Source organism: Rhinoderma darwinii, chromosome 9 (genome assembly GCF_050947455.1).
Source record: "Rhinoderma darwinii isolate aRhiDar2 chromosome 9, aRhiDar2.hap1, whole genome shotgun sequence".
NCBI classification, from domain to species: Eukaryota; Metazoa; Chordata; class Amphibia; order Anura; family Rhinodermatidae; genus Rhinoderma; species Rhinoderma darwinii.
In genome coordinates this window covers 12955905-12976653 of record NC_134695.1, presented here as the reverse complement: position 1 = coordinate 12976653, position 20749 = coordinate 12955905, and the positions used below count along the sequence as shown (strand labels likewise).

General features: G+C 44.8%; 1 protein-coding gene across 1 annotated transcript in view; it reads right to left on the bottom strand.

Moving 5' to 3' along the window:
• The window catches only part of LOC142660260 (uncharacterized), a 148859-nt gene that overhangs the window by 46305 nt on the left and 81805 nt on the right, over nucleotides 1-20749 (bottom strand). The window contains exon 10 of the mRNA XM_075836850.1: nucleotides 14830-14979. Within this exon, the coding sequence (XP_075692965.1) occupies nucleotides 14830-14979 (150 nt within the window). The remainder of the gene's footprint in view (nucleotides 1-14829; nucleotides 14980-20749) is intronic.

The window sequence follows — 20749 nt, the reverse complement described above, 5'->3', positions numbered from 1 at the left end:
GTCCAGAACCAGGCGGTGGGAAGTCGTTCGGTGAGGCGTAGCAGGGTAGCGTAGACTGTAGCGTAGACTGTAGCACAGCACGGCAGGTAGCACAGCACGGCAATAGCACTAGGTAGCACAGAAACAGGATACGGGATACGGAATACAGGAGCAAGGTACACTGGGAGGCTGGAAGACACTGGGAGACCATAAGCAAGACAAACAACGGGAAAACTAACAACGCTCTGGCAAAGGGCATGAGGGCAGAGCCCTTTTTATAGCCCAGGGCATCCTGGGCCAGATTACAGTTTTTACAAAAACGCGCGCACTGGCCCTTTAAGGCCGTGCACGCGCGGGCCCGCGCACCCGCCGGAGACACTCGGAATCCGGAAGAGAGTGCCGGCGCCTGACTGGGGGACGATGCTGCAGGCAGGTAAGCTGTCCATGGCCACGGCCGTCGGGGTTAACGACCGATCGACGGGCCGTGGCCATAGACGTTACATTCAGGACTTCACTGATGTTTTCTCTAAGGAGGCCTCCGAAGTGTTACCTCCTCATAGAGAGTACGATTGCGCTATCGATTTGGTACCAGGAGCTAAGCTCCCTAAGGGTAGGATATTTAATCTTTCTTGTCCCGAACGTGAAGCCATGAGAGAGTATATCCAGGAATGCCTGGCCAAGGGTTACATTCGCCCCTCTACTTCTCCGGTAGGTGCTGGCTTCTTCTTCGTAGGGAAGAAGGATGGTGGTCTCAGGCCATGCATTGACTACCGAAATCTGAATAAGGTCACTGTAAGGAACCAGTATCCCCTTCCTTTGATTCCTGATCTCTTTAATCAGGTTCAGGGGGCCCAATGGTTCTCTAAGTTTGATCTACGGGGGGCTTATAACCTTATCCGCATCAAAGAGGGGGATGAGTGGAAGACTGCGTTTAACACGCCCGAAGGTCATTTCGAATACCTCGTCATGCCCTTTGGGTTGTGTAATGCTCCCGCGGTCTTCCAGAATTTCATAAATGAGATTTTAAGAGACTACCTGGGGGTATTTCTTGTAGTGTACCTCGATGACATACTGGTGTTTTCCAAGGACTGGTCCTCCCACATTGAGCATGTCAGGAAGGTGCTCCAGGTCCTTCGGGAAAACAAACTGTTTGCGAAAAGCGAAAAATGTGTGTTTGGGGTACAGGAGATACAATTTTTGGGTCAAATCCTCACTCCTCATGAATTCCGCATGGACCCCGCCAAGGTCCAGGCTGTGGCGGAATGGGTCCAACCTGCCTCCCTGAAGGCGTTACAGTGTTTCTTGGGGTTCTGGTGCTGATCTCCTCCACTGGCCTCCTGAGGCTGTCCAGGCTTTTGAGGTTCTTAAGAAGTGCTTTATCTCGGCCCCGGTGCTGGTTCAGCCCAACCAAATGGAGCCATTTATCGTGGAGGTTGACGCGTCCGAGGTGGGAGTGGGGGTTGTCTTGTCCCAGGGTACCAGGTCCCTCACTCATCTCCGTCCCTGTGCCTACTTCTCCAGGAAGTTTTCGCCCACTGAGAGTAACTATGATATTGGCAACGGCGAACTCTTAGCCATTAAATGGGCATTTGAAGAGTGGTGGAAGATGGAGTCAGTCTCACAGACATAGAAGCAGGTGCAGACTGATTACCTATGGGCGTTGACATAGAAGCTGTGCCTGGCAGATCCTTTACACCATGCCTCTTTTAATACACGACAATATCTTGCTGGCTTTTGAAGCAGCTGATTGACATTGCATGCTGTTATTTAGTTTATGATTTACAAGTACACCCAGATCCTTCTCAACAAGTGAATTCCCCAGTGTAGCTCTCCCTAAAACATATGATGCATGCAGGTTGTTGGTACCCAGATGCATAAATTTACATTTATCTACATTAAACTTAATTTGCCAACTGGATGCCCAAACACTTAGTTTGTTTAAATCTGCTTGCAATTCGCGAACATCTTCCATAGACTACAGTTCAGTTTACCGCTCAGACGGCACTGGTAACAATCCAATATCATTCAGTATGGACACTCTCTCCCAGAAAAATGCAGTGGACAGTCCGCAATCCAATGAGGGTGTGGATGGTAATTCTTATCCCTGTAGTACCACAGAGCTCCGTATCGTCTCTCGACATTCAAAGAACTGCTGGTAGGAAAAAGATCTTATGTCTCTAATAGATGGAAAAAGGAAGACACATAGTGCAACACCCAGTGGCGGATTATCATTAGGGCGTTTCGGGCGGTCGCCCGGGGCCCAAGACTGCCAGGGGGCCCAACCCCCTCATGCCCAGTGGCGTCGCTAGCACCGGAGGGAGCCCCGGTGCCAGGACCGCACCTGTCAGGCGAGGGGAGCTTTGCTTCTACTTAGCAGCCGTGGTCTGTGCTGCTTTAGAAGCTCCCCCTCCAGCCCCCCTTCCCTGCTCTAAACATCTCTGCTGCTAGCTGTCGGGACATGGGGGAGGGGAGACTGTCGGCGGGCTCTGTGCTGTGAGCAGGAGAAGAGCTGCAGTGAAGACATAAAAGGTAAGTGCATGTGTGTTTAATATCCATATTCATGTGTGTTTAATGTCCATATTCATGTATGTTTAATGTCCATATTCATGTATGTTTAATGTCCATATTCATGTGTTTACAAGGTGTACTTTGTGTATAATGTGCATACTCGTGTATAATGTGCCTACTTAGTGTATAATGTGCCTACTTAGTGTATAATGTGCATACTCGTGTGTACTTTGTGTACTATGCATACTTTGTGTATAATGTGCCTACTTTGTGTACTTTGTGCATAATGTGTGTACTTTGTGTACTGTGCGTACTTTGTGCATAATGTGCGTACTTTGTACTGTGCGTACTTTGTGCATAATGTGTGTACTGTGCGTACTTTGTGCATAATGTGCCTACTTTGTACTGTGCGTACTTTGTGCATAATGTGCCTACTTTGTGTACTTTGTGCATAATGTGCGTACTTTGTGCATAATGTGCGTACTTTGTGCATAATGTGCGTACTTTGTGCATAATGTGCCTACTTTGTGCATAATGTGCGTACTTTGTGTACTTTGTGCATAATGTGCGTACTTTGTGTACTTTGTGCATAATGTGCGTACTTTGTGCATAATGTGCGTACTTTGTGCATAATGTGCGTACTTTGTGCATAATGTGCGTACTTTGTCTACTGTGTGTACTTTGTGCATAATGTGCGTACTTTGTGCATAATGTGCCTACTTTGTGTACTTTGTGCATAATGTGCGTACTTTGTGCATAATGTGCGTACTTTGTGCATAATGTGCCTACTTTGTGTACTTTGTGCATAATGTGCGTACTTTGTGCATAATGTGCCTACTTTGTGTACTTTGTGCATAATGTGCCTACTTTGTGTAATTTGTGCATAATGTGCGTACTTTGTGCATAATGTGCGTACTTTGTGCATAATGTGGTACTTTGTGCATAATGTGGTACTTTGTGTACTGTGCGTACTTTGTGCATAATGTGCCTACTTTGTTTACTTTGTGCATAATGTGGTACTTTGTGTACTGTGCGTACTTTGTGCATAATGTGCATAATGTGCGTACTTTGTGCATAATGTGCCTACTTTGTGTACTGTGTGTACTTTGTGCATAATGTGCTTACTTTGTGCATAATGTGCCTACTTTGTGTACTTTGTGCATAATGTGCCTACTTTGTGCATAATGTGCCTACTTTGTGCATAATGTGCCTACTTTGTGTACTGTGTGTACTTTGTGCATAATGTGCGTACTTTGTGCATAATGTGCGTACTTTGTGTACTGTGTGTACTTTGTGCATAATGTGCCTACTTTGTGTACTAGTGTTTAGGTAGTGTTAGCAATAGTTACGGCGCGGCAGGGTGGTGGTGGAGAAGGGGGGCCCAAGTTTGGGTAACAGCCCAGGGCCCATGGTCTTCTTAATCCGCCACTGGCAACACCCTCTGAAAAAAGATTCCTCCACGCCAAGTTTAATCCATACTCACAGAAGTAACAAGACATCAGATGCCCCAGAGGAAGCCGGAAGGGCAAAACCCTGGGTCGGGCGAGAGGGTTTGGCATTCCTCCTAGAAATGTTAAAGATTTTTACTTACCTTGATGCTTTTATTTCTTGTTACTTCTATGAGTATGGATTAAACTTGGTATTTGAGGCAGTGAACTTTTGGGGTCAATAAAGCACCTTCTGTTTTCACTTTAAGCCTTTGTGAGTACTGCCTATTTACTGCTTTTTGTCTCGAGGGACAGTGGTCAGTTTTGTAAGGCTTGCACCCCCTTTCATTTAAGCCTGTGCTTATGGATTCTATTTTTGTATCTAGATAGATAGTTTTTCCTCTTTTGAACCAAACGTTTACTCGAGCCAGCTAATGACATCACTGGGTCGTGTTATATTATAGACGATTTTTCATAAGATCTAACATTCATTTATTGGGCATCACATACTTATGTGTATTGTATTGACAGGTGTACTTGCTGGAACATATTGGGAGTAGTGCCATTAATGTGGCTTTGACCCATGCACGATAAATTCTGCTCCATTTTCAGCAAGACAAGAATGGCAGCAAATAGTGCAAAGAAACCTATAAAATTATTGAAAACTTTGAATTGTAGAAGTAAGTGCAAGAATGTAGCACATCAGAACAATATTAGATATATAAAACATGCAGTGGGGATACTGCACACAGCCCTTTTCCCTTCACCCTATAGGTTGTTCATGACCCTTGTGACTTGTGGCACTGTTCTTTTGAAATTATCCTTATGATCTTAGATAAACCACAGCCATAATATGATCACTTTGGTTATTTACAGTATTTTCATCACTGTTGTGATTTCTAGTGGTCACCACCTGAACCAATGTGGTTGTCTTCTAGACCATCAAGCTGTGCATGCTGAAGCAGTTGCATTCACCTATTTCTTGCATGAGTCTCATACATCTCCTATGATCTCTCCTGTAAACATTTATAGCTTTAGGATTGTAGACCACAGTTGTGTTGTTTTTTGTTTGTTTATTATTGGGATTCTTGCAATTGAGATCACCACAGACAACCCCTTTCATATGGGAGCCACTGTGTCAGGCTCCCGACAACCCAGCCAACAGCTGATTTTGCCGGTGGAAGGCGCGACCAGCAAGAAATTCAAATGAGTTTGCCAGACATCCATATACCCTAATAGGATATATGACCAGGAACCCACAATCAGGTAGATTTATAAGTTTCCCATTCTAAATTTTAACATATAACTCACCAGTCATGCCAGACTTCATGTTTTAAGTACTCTCAACAAATAAAAATGTAATCCAGCGTCTTCTGTTTTTGTTAAAACCACTTTATTGGTAACTCCAAGTTAAAATAGAATCCACAAGCACATAGTGTAACAATCTGTACTCGATCATACCTAAAGTTTGGTCCCTGGCTAACGTAAGTTAGAACTTGGGTAATAGCTCAAGATCGGTAATGCAGAGAAGTATAGCGGAATGGGAACAGACTTTAACCCCTTAATGACGCAGCCTAGTTTGGGCCTTAACCCCTTAAGGATGCAGCCTTGTTTTGGCCTTAAGGCTCAGAGCCCATATTTCACTTATGTGGTAATAACTTCGGAATGCTTAAACCTATCCAAGTGATTCTGAGATTCTTTTCTCGTGAGACATTACGATTTATGTTAGTGGTAAAATTTGGTCGATATATTCAGTGTTTATTTGTGAAAAATTGCAAAATTTAGAGAAAATTTAGAAAAAAATAGCATTTTTCTGAATTTAAATGCATCTGCTTGTAAAACAGATGGTTATACCACCCAAAATAGTTACTAGTTCACATTTCCCATATGACTTCTCGGGGGTGTATGCTTGGGAAAACCGGGCACTGAAATGGTTTAATGGGGTCTCCGTTTATGCAAACAGTCAAAACTGGGGTCATCTCGGGTTGGGCACTGCTCATTATCAGTATAATGTAAGAAGCGAAGTATTGCCTCATTATTATTTTTTAGGTTCCAGTTCAGTTCTGAAGTTGCTTTGAGGGGCCTATATATTAGAAACCCCTATCAAACACCCCATTTTAGAAACTAGACCCTTCAAAGGATTCACAACAGCATTTAGAAAGTGTATTAAGCCTTTAGGTGTTTCACAGGAATTTAGAGCAAAGTAGAGGTGAAATTTACATATTTCTTTTTTTTTCTGTCAGAAAATCCTTTTTATTCCATTTTTTTCTGTAAAACAGAAGGTTTTACCAGAGAAACGCCACTCAATACATATTTCCCAGGTTCTTCAGTTTTGAGAAATATCCCACATTTGGCCCTAGTGTGGTAATGGACTGAAACACCGTCCTCCTAATCAAAGGAGCACATAGTGGATTTTGAGGCCTCCTTTTTATTAGGCACCATGTCCGATTTGAAGAGGTCTTGTGGTGCCAAAACAGTGAAAACCCCCCAAAAGTGACCCTATTTTGGAAACTAGACACCTTGAGGAATTTATTGCAGTTTTCATGAGGTGCATGCGACTTTTTGATCAGTTTTTATTCTATTTTTAACTGGCGTGGTGACTAAAAAACAGTAATTCTACTATTGTTTTTTATTCTATTTTTTAACAGCGTTCACCGTGCACTATAAATGACATATTCACTTTATTCTGCGTGGCGATACGATTACGGCGATGCCAGATGTTAATAGTTTTTTTTATGTCTTATGGCGTTTGCACAATAAAATAGCCATAAGTTTTTTATTTTTCCATCAGGAAAGCCGTGCGAGGACTTGTTTTTTGCGTTACGAACTGTAGTTTCGATCAGAACCATTTTTAGGTACATGCGACTTTTTGATCTCTTTTTACTCAATTTTTTGGGAGGTGAAGTGACCAAACAATTGTGATTCTGGTATGGTTTATTGTTATTTTCTTTTATGGCGTTCACCGTGCGGGATAAATAAAATAATTTTGTAAGTCAGAACGTTACAGACGCGGCGATACCAATTATGTATGGTTTATTTGTTTATTTATTTATTTTTATTAATAATAAATGACTGATAAGGGAAAAAGGGGGATTTTAACTTTTATTACTTTTTTGTTTTACTTTATTACTTTGACCCACTAGGGGACTTGCGGACAGGAGGCCCTGATCGCAATTCTAATACACTGCACTACATGTGTAGTGCAGTGTATTAGAGCTGTCAGCTACTCACTGATAGCAAGCATAGTGGGTCCTTACTTCGTCAGGACCCACTAGGCTTCCGTAGGTGTCATAGCCAGACACCATTATTAGGGCGTCCGGTTGCCATAGCAACCATCGCTGACCGTTATCATGTAGCGGGCCGTTGATGGTGGTTTAATCCCTAAAAAGCTGCGATCGCTATTGAACGCGTCTTTTATAGGGTTAATCAGCAGGGACATAGCGATCGGTCCCCACGATAGGAGCTGCGGCAACTGCTGTACGAGACAGCAGATCACAGTTCCTGTATGTGTCGGGAAGACGACCGAAATGGCTGTTACTCCCGTGACGTACTATTAGGTCATGGAGCGTGAACGATACAGCTACCATGACCTAATAGTACGTCCAGGAGAGGGAAGTGGTTAAGGCTCAGAGCCCATTTTTCAAATCTGACGTGTCAATTTATGCGGTAATAACTCTGTAATATTTATACCTATCCAAGCGATTCTGATATTAGTTTCTCGTGACACATTGGACTTTATGTTAGTGGTAAAATTTGGTCAATATATTCAGTGTTTATTTGTGAAAAATGGCAAAATTTAGAGCAAATTTGGAAAAAATTATTTTTTTCTGAATTTAAATGTATCTGCTTGTAAGATAGATACCAAACAAAATTATTACTACTTCACATTTCCCATATGTCTGCTATATGTTGGCATCATTTTTTAAACATTCTTTTATTTTCCTAGGATGTTACAAGGCTTAGAACATAAGCAGCAATTTTTCATGTTTTGAAGAAAATTTCAAATGCCTCTTTTTTTTTAGGTACCAGTTCAGTTCTGAAGTGACTTTGAGCGCCTTCTATATTAGAAACCCCCATGAAACCCCCAATTTTAAAAAATAGACCCTTCAAAGTATTCAGAACAGCATTTAGAAAGTTTCTTAACCCTTTAGGCGTTTCACAGGAATTTAAAGTAAAGAAGAGGTGAAATTTACAAATTTCTTTTTTTTTTCAGAAAATCCTTTTTATTGCATTTTTTTCTGTAAAACAGAGGGTTTTACCAGAGAAACGCAACTCAATATTTATTGCCCAGGTTCTGCAGTTTTTAGAAATATCCCACATGTGGCCCTAGTGTGGTAATAGACTGAAACACAGGCCTCAGCAGCAAAGGAGCACCTAGTGGATTTTGAGGCCTCCTTTTTATTAGGCACCATGTCCGGTTTGAAAAGGTCTTGTGGTGCCAAAACAGTGGAAACCTCCCAAAAGTGATCATATTTGGCAAACTATACACCTCAAGTAATTCATCGAGGGGTATAGTGAGCATTTGGGCCCCGCAGGTTATTTGCTGCATTTTGTGGAATTAGGCTGTACAATTGAAGATCAAATTTTTCAGATAAAAGGTACAAATTTGTAATAATAAATAAAGGAGTAAAAGCACTCCAACATTTGAAAAGCAATTTCTCCTGATTACAGCAATATCCCATATGTGGTCATAAACTGCTGGCTGGACAAACGGCAGGGCTCAGAAAGCCAGGAGTTCTATTTGGCATGTAGATTTTGCTCGATTGGTTTCTGGGCGCCATGTTGCGTTTTCAGAACTTCTGAGGTACCAGTACAGGGGAAACACCTTAAAAATTACCCCATTTTGGAAACTAGACCCCTTGAGGAATTCATTGTATTTTTCATGGGGTGCATGCGACTTTTTGATCAGTTTTTATTCTATTTTTTTAAAAGGCGAGTGACCAAAAAACAGCATTTATACTATTGTTATTTTATTCCTTTTTTTCTTACAGCGTTCACCATGCACTGTAAGTGGCATATTTACTTTATTCTGCGTGGCGATATGATTACGGTAACTGGTGTAGCTATAGGGGTGGCAGCGGTCGCAATTGCGACTGGGCCCCGAAGCCAAGGGGGCCCACAGCCACCCGCACCACATCAATAAAAAGTTACTATAGTAACTCGGGCCGCGGGCCCCTGTTACTATAGTAACAGACTTTACTTACCTTCCTGGTTCCGGATCACAGCAGAGGTCCTGACGTTAAGCGCTGTGCGCAGCACATGACGTCACAGCGCTATGCGCCGCGCACATCATCGAGACGACAGAACTACCACCGCGGCTGAAGAGGAAGGTAAGATTAGCCCTGACTGGCGGGGTCCGACTCCCGGGACCCGCAAATCAGCTGTTTTGAAGGGGCCGCAGCACTCGTACGAGAGCTGCTCCCCTTCATTCCGGTCACTTCATTCCGGTCACACTGTGAATCGGTGTCGGCGATTCACAGTGTAAGCGAGTAGTGAAATGAAGGGGAAGCAGCTCTCGTACGAGTGCTGCGGCCCCTTCAAAACAGCTGATTTGCAGGTCCCGGGAGACACATCAGCTATTGATGGCCTATCCTGTGGATAGGCCATCAATGTTTAGGGACTGCACAAACCCTAAGCCTACGATGTAGCAGGCTTAGGGGGCCCATGAGACAGGATCACAGATTGTGTGATCCTGTCTGCTGGGCCTTGTATCTTAGCCAATCACATGGTAGGCTTAGATACATGGCCCATGTGTTATACTGTCTGTGGGACCCTGTATCTAAGCCTACCACACTGTAGGTTTAGATAAAGGGTCCAGCACACAGTAATCTTATACTGTATAAGATTACTGTCTGCTGGACTCTGTATCTAAGCCTACGTTGTGGTAGGCTTAGATACAGGGTCCCACAGACAGTATCACTCATGAGCCCTGTATCTAAGCCTAACACATGTGTTACTAATAGTTTTTCTTGTGTGTTTTCTTACAGGTTCGGTCGTTGGACTACGGCAGATTACAGGACTACTTCGATGATGGCTTTTTTTTTATTATCAATAAAATGGTTAATGAGGGTTGTGTGGGTTTTTTTTTATTTCAATAAAATATTTTTTCTATGTCTTTGTGTTTTTTTAAAACTATATTACTACCGCCTTAGTAATGGCCGCCGGCTGATTGACAGCGTCCGTTGCTAAGGCGGGGCTTAGTGTTAGCCGGTGCAGAGGCTAACACTAACCCCCATTATTACCCCGGTACCCACCGCCACCAGGGGTGCTGGGAAGAGCCGGGTACGATCCAGTACCTGACCATCTGTAGTGATGGTTGGCCACTGGGGTGGCCGCAGGCTGGTATTATCAGGAGGGGAAAGGCCAGATACAGTGGCCCTTCCCACCCTGGTAATGCTAGGCTGCTGCTGCTGCTTTATTGTATCTGGCTGGTTATGAAAAATGAGGGGGACCCCACGTCATTTAAAAAAAAAAAAAATTAAAAATAATTGGAAAGAATGATGTCGGGTCCCCCCCAATTTTCATAACCAGCCAGATACAACACAGCAGCAGCAGGCAGCATTACCAGGGTGGTAGGGGCCACTGTTTTTGGCCTTCCCCAGCCTGATACTACCAGCCTGCGGCCACCCCGGTGCTTGCCCGTCACTACAGATGGACGGGTACTGGTTCGTACCCGGCTCTTCCCAGCACCCCTGGTGGCGGTGGGTATCGGGGTAATAATGGGGGTTAGTGTTCGCCTCTGCACCTGCTAACATTAAGCTCCGCCTTAGTAATGGAGGTTGTCAATCAGCCAGCGGCCATTACTATGGCGGTGATAATAAAGTTTAAAAAGATACAAGCACATAGAAAAAATATTTTATTGAAATAAAAAAACACAACCCACATTAACCATTTTATCGAGAATAAAAAAAATGCCGTCATTGAAGTCCTCGTATCCGAAGTCCAACAACCGAACCTGTAAAAAAAACACAAACACACAAAAATAATCAGTAACATAAAGAAGCAAAATTATTATTCTTACCTTTCCTGGGTCCAGCGCTGGAGCCGCAATGTCAGCAAGCTGAGCCCTGTATCTAATCCAATCATGTGTGATACTGTCTGCTGGACCCTGTATCTAATCGTATCATGTGTGATACTGTCTGCTGGGCCCTATATCTAATCCTATCATGTGTGATACTGTCTGCTGAGCCACTGTATCTAATCCTATCATGTGTGATACTGTCTGCTGGGCCCTATATCTAATCCAATCATGTGTGATACTGTCTGCTGAGCCACTTTATCTAATCCTATCATGTGTGAAACTGCCTTCTGAGCCACTGTATCTAATCCTATCATGTGTGATACTGTCTGCTCAGCCACTGTATCTAATCCTATCATGTGTGATACTGTCTGCTTAGACACTGTATCTAATCCTATCATGTGTGATACTGTCTGCTGAGCCAATGTATCTAATCCTATGCATAGTTTATAGGGTCGTAGTGCTATAAATATGCTATGCTGTCTCCTATACACACATTTTTTTTTTTGGGCGGACACATATGTATTGGGGCTATTTCCCCTGACATTTTAAGCCCTGAGGGTATGTTCACACGGCAGCGTCCATTACGGCTGAAATTACGGGGCTGTTTTCAGGAGAAAACAGCACCGTAATTTCAGCCATAATGGCAAGTGCAGGCGTCTTTCGCTGCGTCCATTACAGACGTAATTGGAGCTGTTTTTCCATGGAGTCCATGGAAAACGGCTCCAATTACGTCTGAAGAAGTGACAGGCACTTCTTTGACGCGGGCGTCTATTTACGCCCCGCCTTTTGACAAAAAAAATTACCGTCGGCACAGAACATCGTAAGACCCATTCAAATGAATGGGCAGATGTTTGCCAACGCTTTTGAGCCGCATTTTCGGACGTAATTCAATGCTAAAACGCCCGAATTACGTCCGTAAATAGGGTGTGTGAACCCAGCCTTAGTGACGCCCCGGCTGCTAGTGCTGCATTGTTGGGTCAATTAGAAGACCCAGCGATGCAGCTGAAAGCTGCGGACCGTCGGCCATGAGAAGTTTGCGGTGGGGGGGGGCCCAATAAGAACTTTTGCATCGGGGCCCATGAGCCTTTAGCTACGCCCCTGATTACGGCTATACCATATGTTTATAGGTTTTTTATGTCCTATGGCGTTTGCACAATAAAATACTCTTTATAAAAAAATCAATTACTTTTTTGTCTTGCCATTATTTTCTTTTACAGCGTTCACCTTGTGGGATAAATAACTAAATACTTTTGTAGTTCAGGCCGTTAAGGACGTGGCAATTCCAATTATGTATAGCTTATTTATTTATGTATTTTAAAAAAAAATAAAGGACTGATAAGGGAAAAAGGGTGATTTTTACTTTTATTACTTTCAAACTTTTTTATTTTTTAATTTTAGACAACTTTTGTTAACTTTTTTATTTCGTCCCACTAGCGGACTTGAAGGCAGGAAGCCCTGATCGCTATTCTAATACACTGCACTACATGCACTACTCGCTGACAGGAAGCATGACTTTGTCAGAACCCACTAGGCTTTCGTAGATGGCATTGCCGGAGGCCATTATTATGCCTCTCGTTGCCATAGCAACCATCGGATCGCGCGATCATGTAGTGGGATGTCGATGGTGTTTTAACCCCTAAGAAGCCGCGATCACTATTAAACGCGGCTTCTATGAGGTTAATCAGCGGGGACCACCACGAACAGTCCCTGCTGAAGGAGCTGAGGCAACTGCTGTACGAGACAGCAGTTGTCACAGCTCATGTATATGCCGGGAGGATGGCCGATGGCCTTTCCTCCCGTGACGTACTATTCAAAAAATGGAGCGCCAACGATGTCGGAAATTAAACTGTGCTCCGGTGAAGGAGAAGTTTGGCAGTGGGCAAGGAAGATGAATGACAGAGACCATTACTAAGTTTGCGCGGGCTAATCTGTGATGTGGAGTCTAAGTATTCCTCCATTCTTTACCCTTAACCCCCGCAAGAATAGAATTTGCCAGTAAGATTCCCAGGTTGCAGTTTCCAGGATAGTCACCAGACGACGGGCTGTAGATGGCGTATATAATCAGTATCTTGGATCCAGGTCAGTAAAAACATCAGATCCAGAAATCAGTATCAGGAGGCAAAGTCAGGGTTTCCCTCTAAGAGTGGAATCCTCTACTGGAGCATCTTGCATCTCTCTGCTCTGTGATGCCGGTGCGCCCCCTCTCTCTCCACCACCTTGTGACTATAGGGTGTGCGCGTGTGCTCGTCCCCATTTTTAAAGGGCCAGCACGCACCAGGAATATTGTTCCCAACCTATCCCAGCACATCCTGGATCTTATAACGAACTCTGCCCACTTCCTCAGTGCCTGAGTAATGTTGTTTCTAACCTATTGTTATTCTACAAAAGTTCCGTAGTCTGTTCCTGGTTTTCAGTATCTGTATCCGGTGTCTGTGTCAAGTCAAATCTCTGTGGCGACTTCAGTACCCATGTCAAGTCCAGTGTCTGTGGCCACTTCAGTATTAGTGTCTGGTGTCTGTGTCATGTCTAGTGCCCGTGACAACTTCTGTATCTATGTCCGTGTCAAGTCCAGTGTCTGTGGGGACTTCAGTATCCGTGTCTGGTGTCATGTCTAGTGCCCGTGACGACTTCAGTATCCATGTCCGTGTCAAGTCCAGTGCCCGTGACGACTTCAGTGTCCGGTGTCCGTGTCAAGTCCAGTGTCTGTGACAAGTCCAGTATCTGAGTCCAGTGTCCGAGACCAATTCTGATTCGGATAATCCAGCACAAACCAGCTTCCAATAATCCGGCACCAGCCTGCCATCCAGGTACCACCGACCAGTGACTGTGCTATATTGTTTGACCTAATGCTACTGCGTTACAGTGGAGTGGCCCAGTGGGTCCACAATGCCAGTGGACGTTACACAGGCAAGCTCAATCAAGCAATGAATTACAGCGGAGGTTCCTCTGTAAGGTCTTTAACCTATTGTAACGTCCGTGGTCGCTGACCACAAACTCATTACATTCAGTCGACGCCCTTCTCTCCAGAGATGTCTGGACATACGGCCGTCCTGTTCCACAGTGACTACTAGGGTGCGCTCGCGAGCTCAGTCCAGACTCAAGAAGCTAGAGCGCACACATGTGGGAGATTTAGCTGATTGCTCCCAGAGCTCCCTGGGCTATAAGAAGGTCTCAGCCCCTTCCTCCCATGCCTGAGCGTTGTTGTCGTATCCTAAGTTTGTCTTGCAAATGGTCCCCTAGTGTTCCAAATGGCTCCCAGTGTTCCCTGTTCCTGTATCCTGTATCCTGATCTAGTGCCGTGTTGAGCTGTTGCCGTGCTGTGCTGTATACCACGCCTGTCCTGCTACTCCACGCCTGACGTCTACCTGCTGCCTAGTCCCAGCTGCCACAGGTACCCTATATGAACTATAGACTCTGACCTGCGCCCTGTTGGCCAACTGCCATACTGCCAATGCCCTGTGGGTCCACGAACCCTACGTGACACCTATGATGTCATCCACTGTGGCTGTCCTCTATCCTGTGGCAGAGCAGGGAGCTAAAGCGTCGCCTTGACAACGGGATACCACAGCTTTGGACGAGCTGACGGCGCCCCATATGGTGCCCGTACTGGAAAATAGAGCGCCGTAGCAGGTTTGGTCTGATGCGATTTCTAGCATGCACCCTGGAGGGGAGATGGAGTGCAGCAGGGGGACGTTTCTGAACAGAATACATATACATATAGACTAACAAGATGGTGAGCGGCTCATTGATTTGGAACTGATATTCACAATTCCAGTGCAGAAAACAGTCGCATGACTAAGATTAAAGGTTGACTACATTATATACACAGTATTATGGGGTGTTTATGGAACTCCTGTGTTATACTCTATATGATTATGTGTGCAGGAGTCAGACCTGTAAAGTTCGCTGGTAGAAGTCCATGCTGCGTAATTTCTCTGTGAGCGTATTTACTTGTCCTTCAGAGCGTCGTGAACGTTCTCTAAGTGCATCAAGTTCATCACGATACCCTCGGGACTGTGCAGCCAGTTGGGAGAGTTCACAGACCTTGAGAACAAAGAGAAACTTCATTATTATTGAAAAAATGGTATAAACATTTCATGAGAAACAACATTAACATTTTTGGACCACTTAAGGCTACATTCACAGTGGGGAAAAAAAAATGGCCATTAAAAACTGATCAACTGTCAGTTTTTCATCCATTTCCAGTTTGTCTGTCTATTTTTAATGGCCATTTGTCATCCATTTGCCATTCATTTTGCATGGCAATTAAAAAAAATTGATTGACTTCATTTGTCAGGTTTTTTTTTTTCGTTCCAACCCCCTGAAAACACCTCAGTGTCCATAGAGATAGTGGCCACATAGATAGTGCCAGTGCCCACATAGTATCACAGTGCACCCATAGTGCAATAGTGACCACTGTAGATATTGCCACAGTGCCCACATATAAAAGGACTTAATGCCATAGTGCTCACATATAAATTGCCATAGTGCCCATGTAGATAATGCCACACACAGTTCCCATGTAGATAGCGCCACTGTTTCCCTTGGTGCCACAACACCCTAGATAGTGCCACCCACCTCCTAGATAGTGCCACCCACCCCCTAGATAGTGCCGCCACCACCACCCTTGTAAATAGCGCCACTCTAGCTCCTTATAGGATGTTGCTGATGCTCTTGCTGGGGATTCTGCTCCTAGAGGGAGCCCCTGGCGTCTCTGTCCATAGATGGACAGTGACGTCAGGGGCTACCTCAAGGAACAGAGTCCCCGGCCAGAGCCTTGACGAAGCTCTGTCCGGGGACTCCACTCCAGAAAAGAGCCCCTTACGTCACTGTCCATATATGAATAGTGACGTCAGGGTCTCCCTCTAAGAGCGGAATCCCCTGCCAGAGCATCGGCCGTGGTTTCCACTCCGGAGGAGCACTTGACGTCACTGTTCATATATGGACAGTGACGTCAGAGTTTCCCTCTAAGAGTGGAATCCACTACTAGAGCATCTTGCAATGCTCTGGCAGGGACTTCACTCCTAGTGGGAGCTACACTGGTGCTATCTAAAGGGCTGGTGGTGCGATCTACAAAGGGGGTGGTATCTACAGGGGGGTGGTGGTGCTATCTAAGAGCATAATCCCTTGCCAGAGTGTCAGCAATGTTCTGGCCGGGGATTCCGCTCCAGGAGTAGCCCCTGACGTCACTTTCTATATATGGACAGTGATGTCAAGGGCTTTCTCAAAACTGAAGTCCCCGGCCAGGGATCTTGCGATGCTCTGACCGGGGACTCCACTTCTGGAGGGAGCCACTGAAGTCACTGTCCATATATAAACAGTGATTTCCAGTACATCCCTCATGACAGCACTACAGGATGTTGCCCTATTGACCTCTGTAGGGACAGGAAGACAGAGAGGTTAAAAGGCCCCTCCCACCACCCCTTGACAGGTCGCTCCTGTGTTACTGCAGGAAAGAAACTCGGGCAGGGGGCAGTCCACTCCCCCTTCCGTGCACTCCCCCTTCTCTTCCCCCTAAAGCCCAGGCTAACACCCCTCGAACGAGGGGTCCCTTAGCTCCCACCCTGAGACACCTACCGGAGGAATCCTAGGCAGGGTTCGGGTAGTGTGTGGGGGCTGGGGATTCCCAAGCAGGCTTCGGCCTGGCCGCGGACCAGGCGGGGATCGGCAGCTCCATAAACGTGGACGCACCGGCAGGGATCCTCACTGCACCGCATAGCAAGCCTCAGTCGCCGGCTATGGCGGCTGCACTCCAAAGGAAAACGTGCTGGAGACGAATAGCCAACCGGAAATGACGTTGGGCTACTTCCGGTCCGCGGCCATCTTGGAAGGCGGGAAATTCAAAACGCCCGCATTTAAAGGGACACGCACAGGTATGTAGTTAGAGTCCCATAGGAAACAATTGTGTCAGGATTGTATTGCAAAAATACTAAAGGAGGAACAACCAACGTTCATGTCTGAACTTAGGGCTATGATTCGTGAAGAAGTGGGTCAGTCAGTAGCCTCCCTCGCCCCTCCTCAAGAGACTCCCTCCCACTCCCGGGCAAAAAGACCATGGATGGAAGTGGATCAAAAATATTGTCCTCCCTCTCAGGGGTCTGACTCGGAGCAGGAGTGTTATTACCTATCGGAGGGTGAGTTAGAAGAAGGAGATGAACTCTTGCCTTCAACTTCTTCCACTCAAGAGAAAAAATTCTTCTTCTCTTCCGAGATGTCGGATACCTTAATTCAAGCAATACGGGAAACCATGGATATTCCCGAAGAAGACCAACCACATACCATCCAGGATGAGATGTTTGGAGGTCTAACGGAAAAGAAAACAAGGGTTTTTCTGGTAAACGAAAATCTCAAAAGAATGGTGACAACTGAATGGGAAGATTCAGAAAAAAGGCTCTTCATTTCAAGAGATTTTAAAAACAGACTTCTCTTTGATCCAGAAGACACTAAGCCTTGGGATGAGATCCCAAAAGTAGATGTCCCAGTAGCCAGGGTTGCTAAAAAAAACGCAATCCCATTTGAAGATTCCTCGCAGTTGAGGGACGCCATGGACCGAAAGGCAGACGGACTACTGAAAAGAGCGTGGGAATCTTCCTCTGCCTTGATCTCGACTAATATCGCAGCCACATCAGTAGCAAGAGCAATGTTTATATGGCTAAACCAGCTAGAGACCCATTTGATGATGAAGACATCACGACAAGATCTATTAGAATCTCTACCTTTACTAAAAATGGCAACCGGATTCTTGGTAGACGCTTCAGCGGAATCTATTAGATTTGCTGCCAGGAATGGGGCTCTCTCAAATGCTGCTAGAGGAGCATTATGGCTCAAAATGTGGTCAGGAGATACGAAGTCCAAGAACAAATTGTGTTCTATCCCGTTTACAGGGTCTCTGATGTTCGGTCCTCTCCTCGATAACATGCTGGAGAGTGCAGCAGATAGGAAAAAGGGGTTTCCTGAAGAGAAACCAAAAAAACCCCCTCAGTTTGGAAGTTTTCGCCAACAGAGGGATCCTACCTTACAGAACTACAGCGGGAAAGGGAAGTCCGGTCGCTGGAGTTACCCCAAAGGAAAAAGGGGTCGAGGATTTCTCCTTAACCCAAATAATTCATTCCAGCCCTCAAAGCAATGACGCCAAGAGCATAGGAGGAAGACTCCTACAATTTTATCCCAAATGGTCGAAAATAACCCAGAACCCCTGGGTTCTAAAGATCATAGAAGAAGGGTACAAAATAGAATTTTCCTCTATTCCTCCGGAGAAATTTCTAATAACCCAGTACCAAGCAAAAGACCTTCATCAGATCCTTATCCAGGACGTCCAGGAACTACTCAAATTGAGAGCCATTTCTCCAGTTCCCCACAACGAAATATGCAAAGGCCACTATTCAAAAATCTTCTTAGTCAAAAAACCAAACGGTTCCTACAGGACAATAATCAACCTGAAGGTCCTAAACAAATGGGTGAAATATCGAAAATTCAAGATGGAGTCTATCAGATCGAAGATTCCTCTAATAAGGGAAGAGGCATCAATGTGTACGATCGATTTAAAGGATACGTATTATCACGTTCCTATCCACCCCGCGTACCAGAGATTCCTCAGATTCGCAATTCAGGACGGTCCTTCCATTTTCCACTTCCAGTTTGTCTGCCTCCCCTTCGGCATTTCCTCCGCCCCCAGAATTTAAAAAAAAATTATGGCAGAGATCATGGAATTCCTAAGAAATCAGGGCATAGTAATTATCCCATATCTAGACGACTTCTTGTTGACGGCAGATACTCCGGCTATTTTAGTCAGTCATCGGTCACAGGTTCTTTCCCTACTACAGGAATTGGGATGGATAATCAACTTCCAGAAGTCGAGTCTTCCTCCCCAAAAACAGAAGATCTTCTTAGGAGTACTGCTAGACTCCTCCCTTCAACATTCCTTCCTCCCAAGAGAGAAACAAATACTCCTACTCGCAGTAGTAAGGAAATTTTGGGGGAAAGACGCCTGTTCCATAAGGGAATGTATGCGGATGTTGGGAATGATGACGTCTTGCATCCAATCTATTCCATGGAGCCAATTTCACTCCAGACCCTTACAGAATCTGATCTTGTCCCAGTGGGATCGAAAACAAAACTCCCTGAATTCAAAAATTCAAATTTCAGAGACTGTGAAATCATCCCTCCTGTGGTGGCTCTGCACAAACATAGACAAGGGAGTCCCTGGAGAATGGTCCCTAAACAGGGAAGTCTTTCTGTCCTTAACCCGAAGGTGGGGTTATCCACAAATAGACCTGTTTGCCACGAGGAAAAACTCTCAAGTAGAGACATTCTTCTCCCTAAATCTCAGAGACAACTCATTGGGAGTAGATGCATTGTCCCAACCCTGGGACATGGATCTGGCCTATGCCTTTCCTCCATTTCCTCTAATACCAATGGTATTAAGAAAAATCCAGGAAGATTTGACAAAGCTCATCATTATTCTTCCCTATTGGCCAAAAAGAAGTTGGTTTCCAATCGTAAAATACCTAGCGTTGGAAGACCCTATCATGCACCCAGTCAAGATGAATCTTCTCTCCCAGGGTCCCTTATTCTTTCAGGGAATAGAAACTCTGAAATTGTCAGCCTGGATCCTGAAAGGCAGATCTTGAGGAACCACGGTCTGTCAGATGAGGTAATTTCAACTATCTTATCAAGTCATAAAGAAGTTACCTCAAAAATCTATCAAAAAATTTGGAAGAAATTCTGCTCCTGGCATGGAAACCCAGGACCAGACCCCTTTTCTCCCAACATTGCGAAAATCCTAGATTTTTTACAATCGGGATTCAAGAAAGGGCTTAGCCCTAGTACCTTAAGAGTACAGATTTCAGCCTTAGGTAATTTTTTTAACACTCCTCTGGCTGAACATCGGTGGATCAGAAGATTCACTCAAGCGGTCTCTAAACTGAAACCTTCCCTAAAGAAATCAGTTCCTACCTGGGATTTGAATGTGGTGTTAACGACTCTTTGTGAGCCCCCCTTTGAGCCGCTCAACACAATTAGTATGCATTTTTTAACTCTAAAAGCTGCATTCTTAGTCGCTATTACTTCAGCAAGAAGGATTGGAGAAATCCAATCTCTGTCAGTCATAGAACCGTACCTAAAAGTACAAGAGGATAAGATCATCCTAAAGCTGGATCCTTCCTTTATTCCAAAGGTATCTACTGCTTTCCATAGAGAACAAGAAATAATTCTACCTTCCTTTTATCCAGATCCAAAAAACCAACAAGAAGAAAAATTCCATTGCCTGGATGTCAGACGAAAAATTCTTCAGTATCTGGATAGAACCTCCTCCTGGAGACAAGATAAAAATCTATTTGTCCTGTTTGGGGGAAAGAATAGAGGAAAGAAAGCCTCAAAAGGCTCTCTAGCGAGATGGGTAAAAACTACCATACAAGAAGCCTACAAGTCCCAAGGACTATGTGCCCCACAAGGCATCAGAGCCCATTCAACGAGGGCAGTTTCGGCATCCTGGGCAGAAAGAAGAGAAGCCTCTATGGACCAAATCTGCAGAGCTGCCACTTGGTCAAGCCATCATACGTTTTGCAAACATTATAGGCTCGATGTTCTGTCCGATACGGACTTAAGTTTTGGATGGAAAGTCCTTCAATCCGTAGTCCCACCCTGAGCATTATAATCTGGTATTGCTCCTGTAGTGCTGTCATGAGGGATGTACTGGAAAATAGCAATTAGACCTACCGGTAATTGTATTTCCAGGAATCCATCATGACAGCACCATTACATTCCCTCCCTTATTGAATTCTGATTTGTGCAATTAACATGTCAGTTATTATCC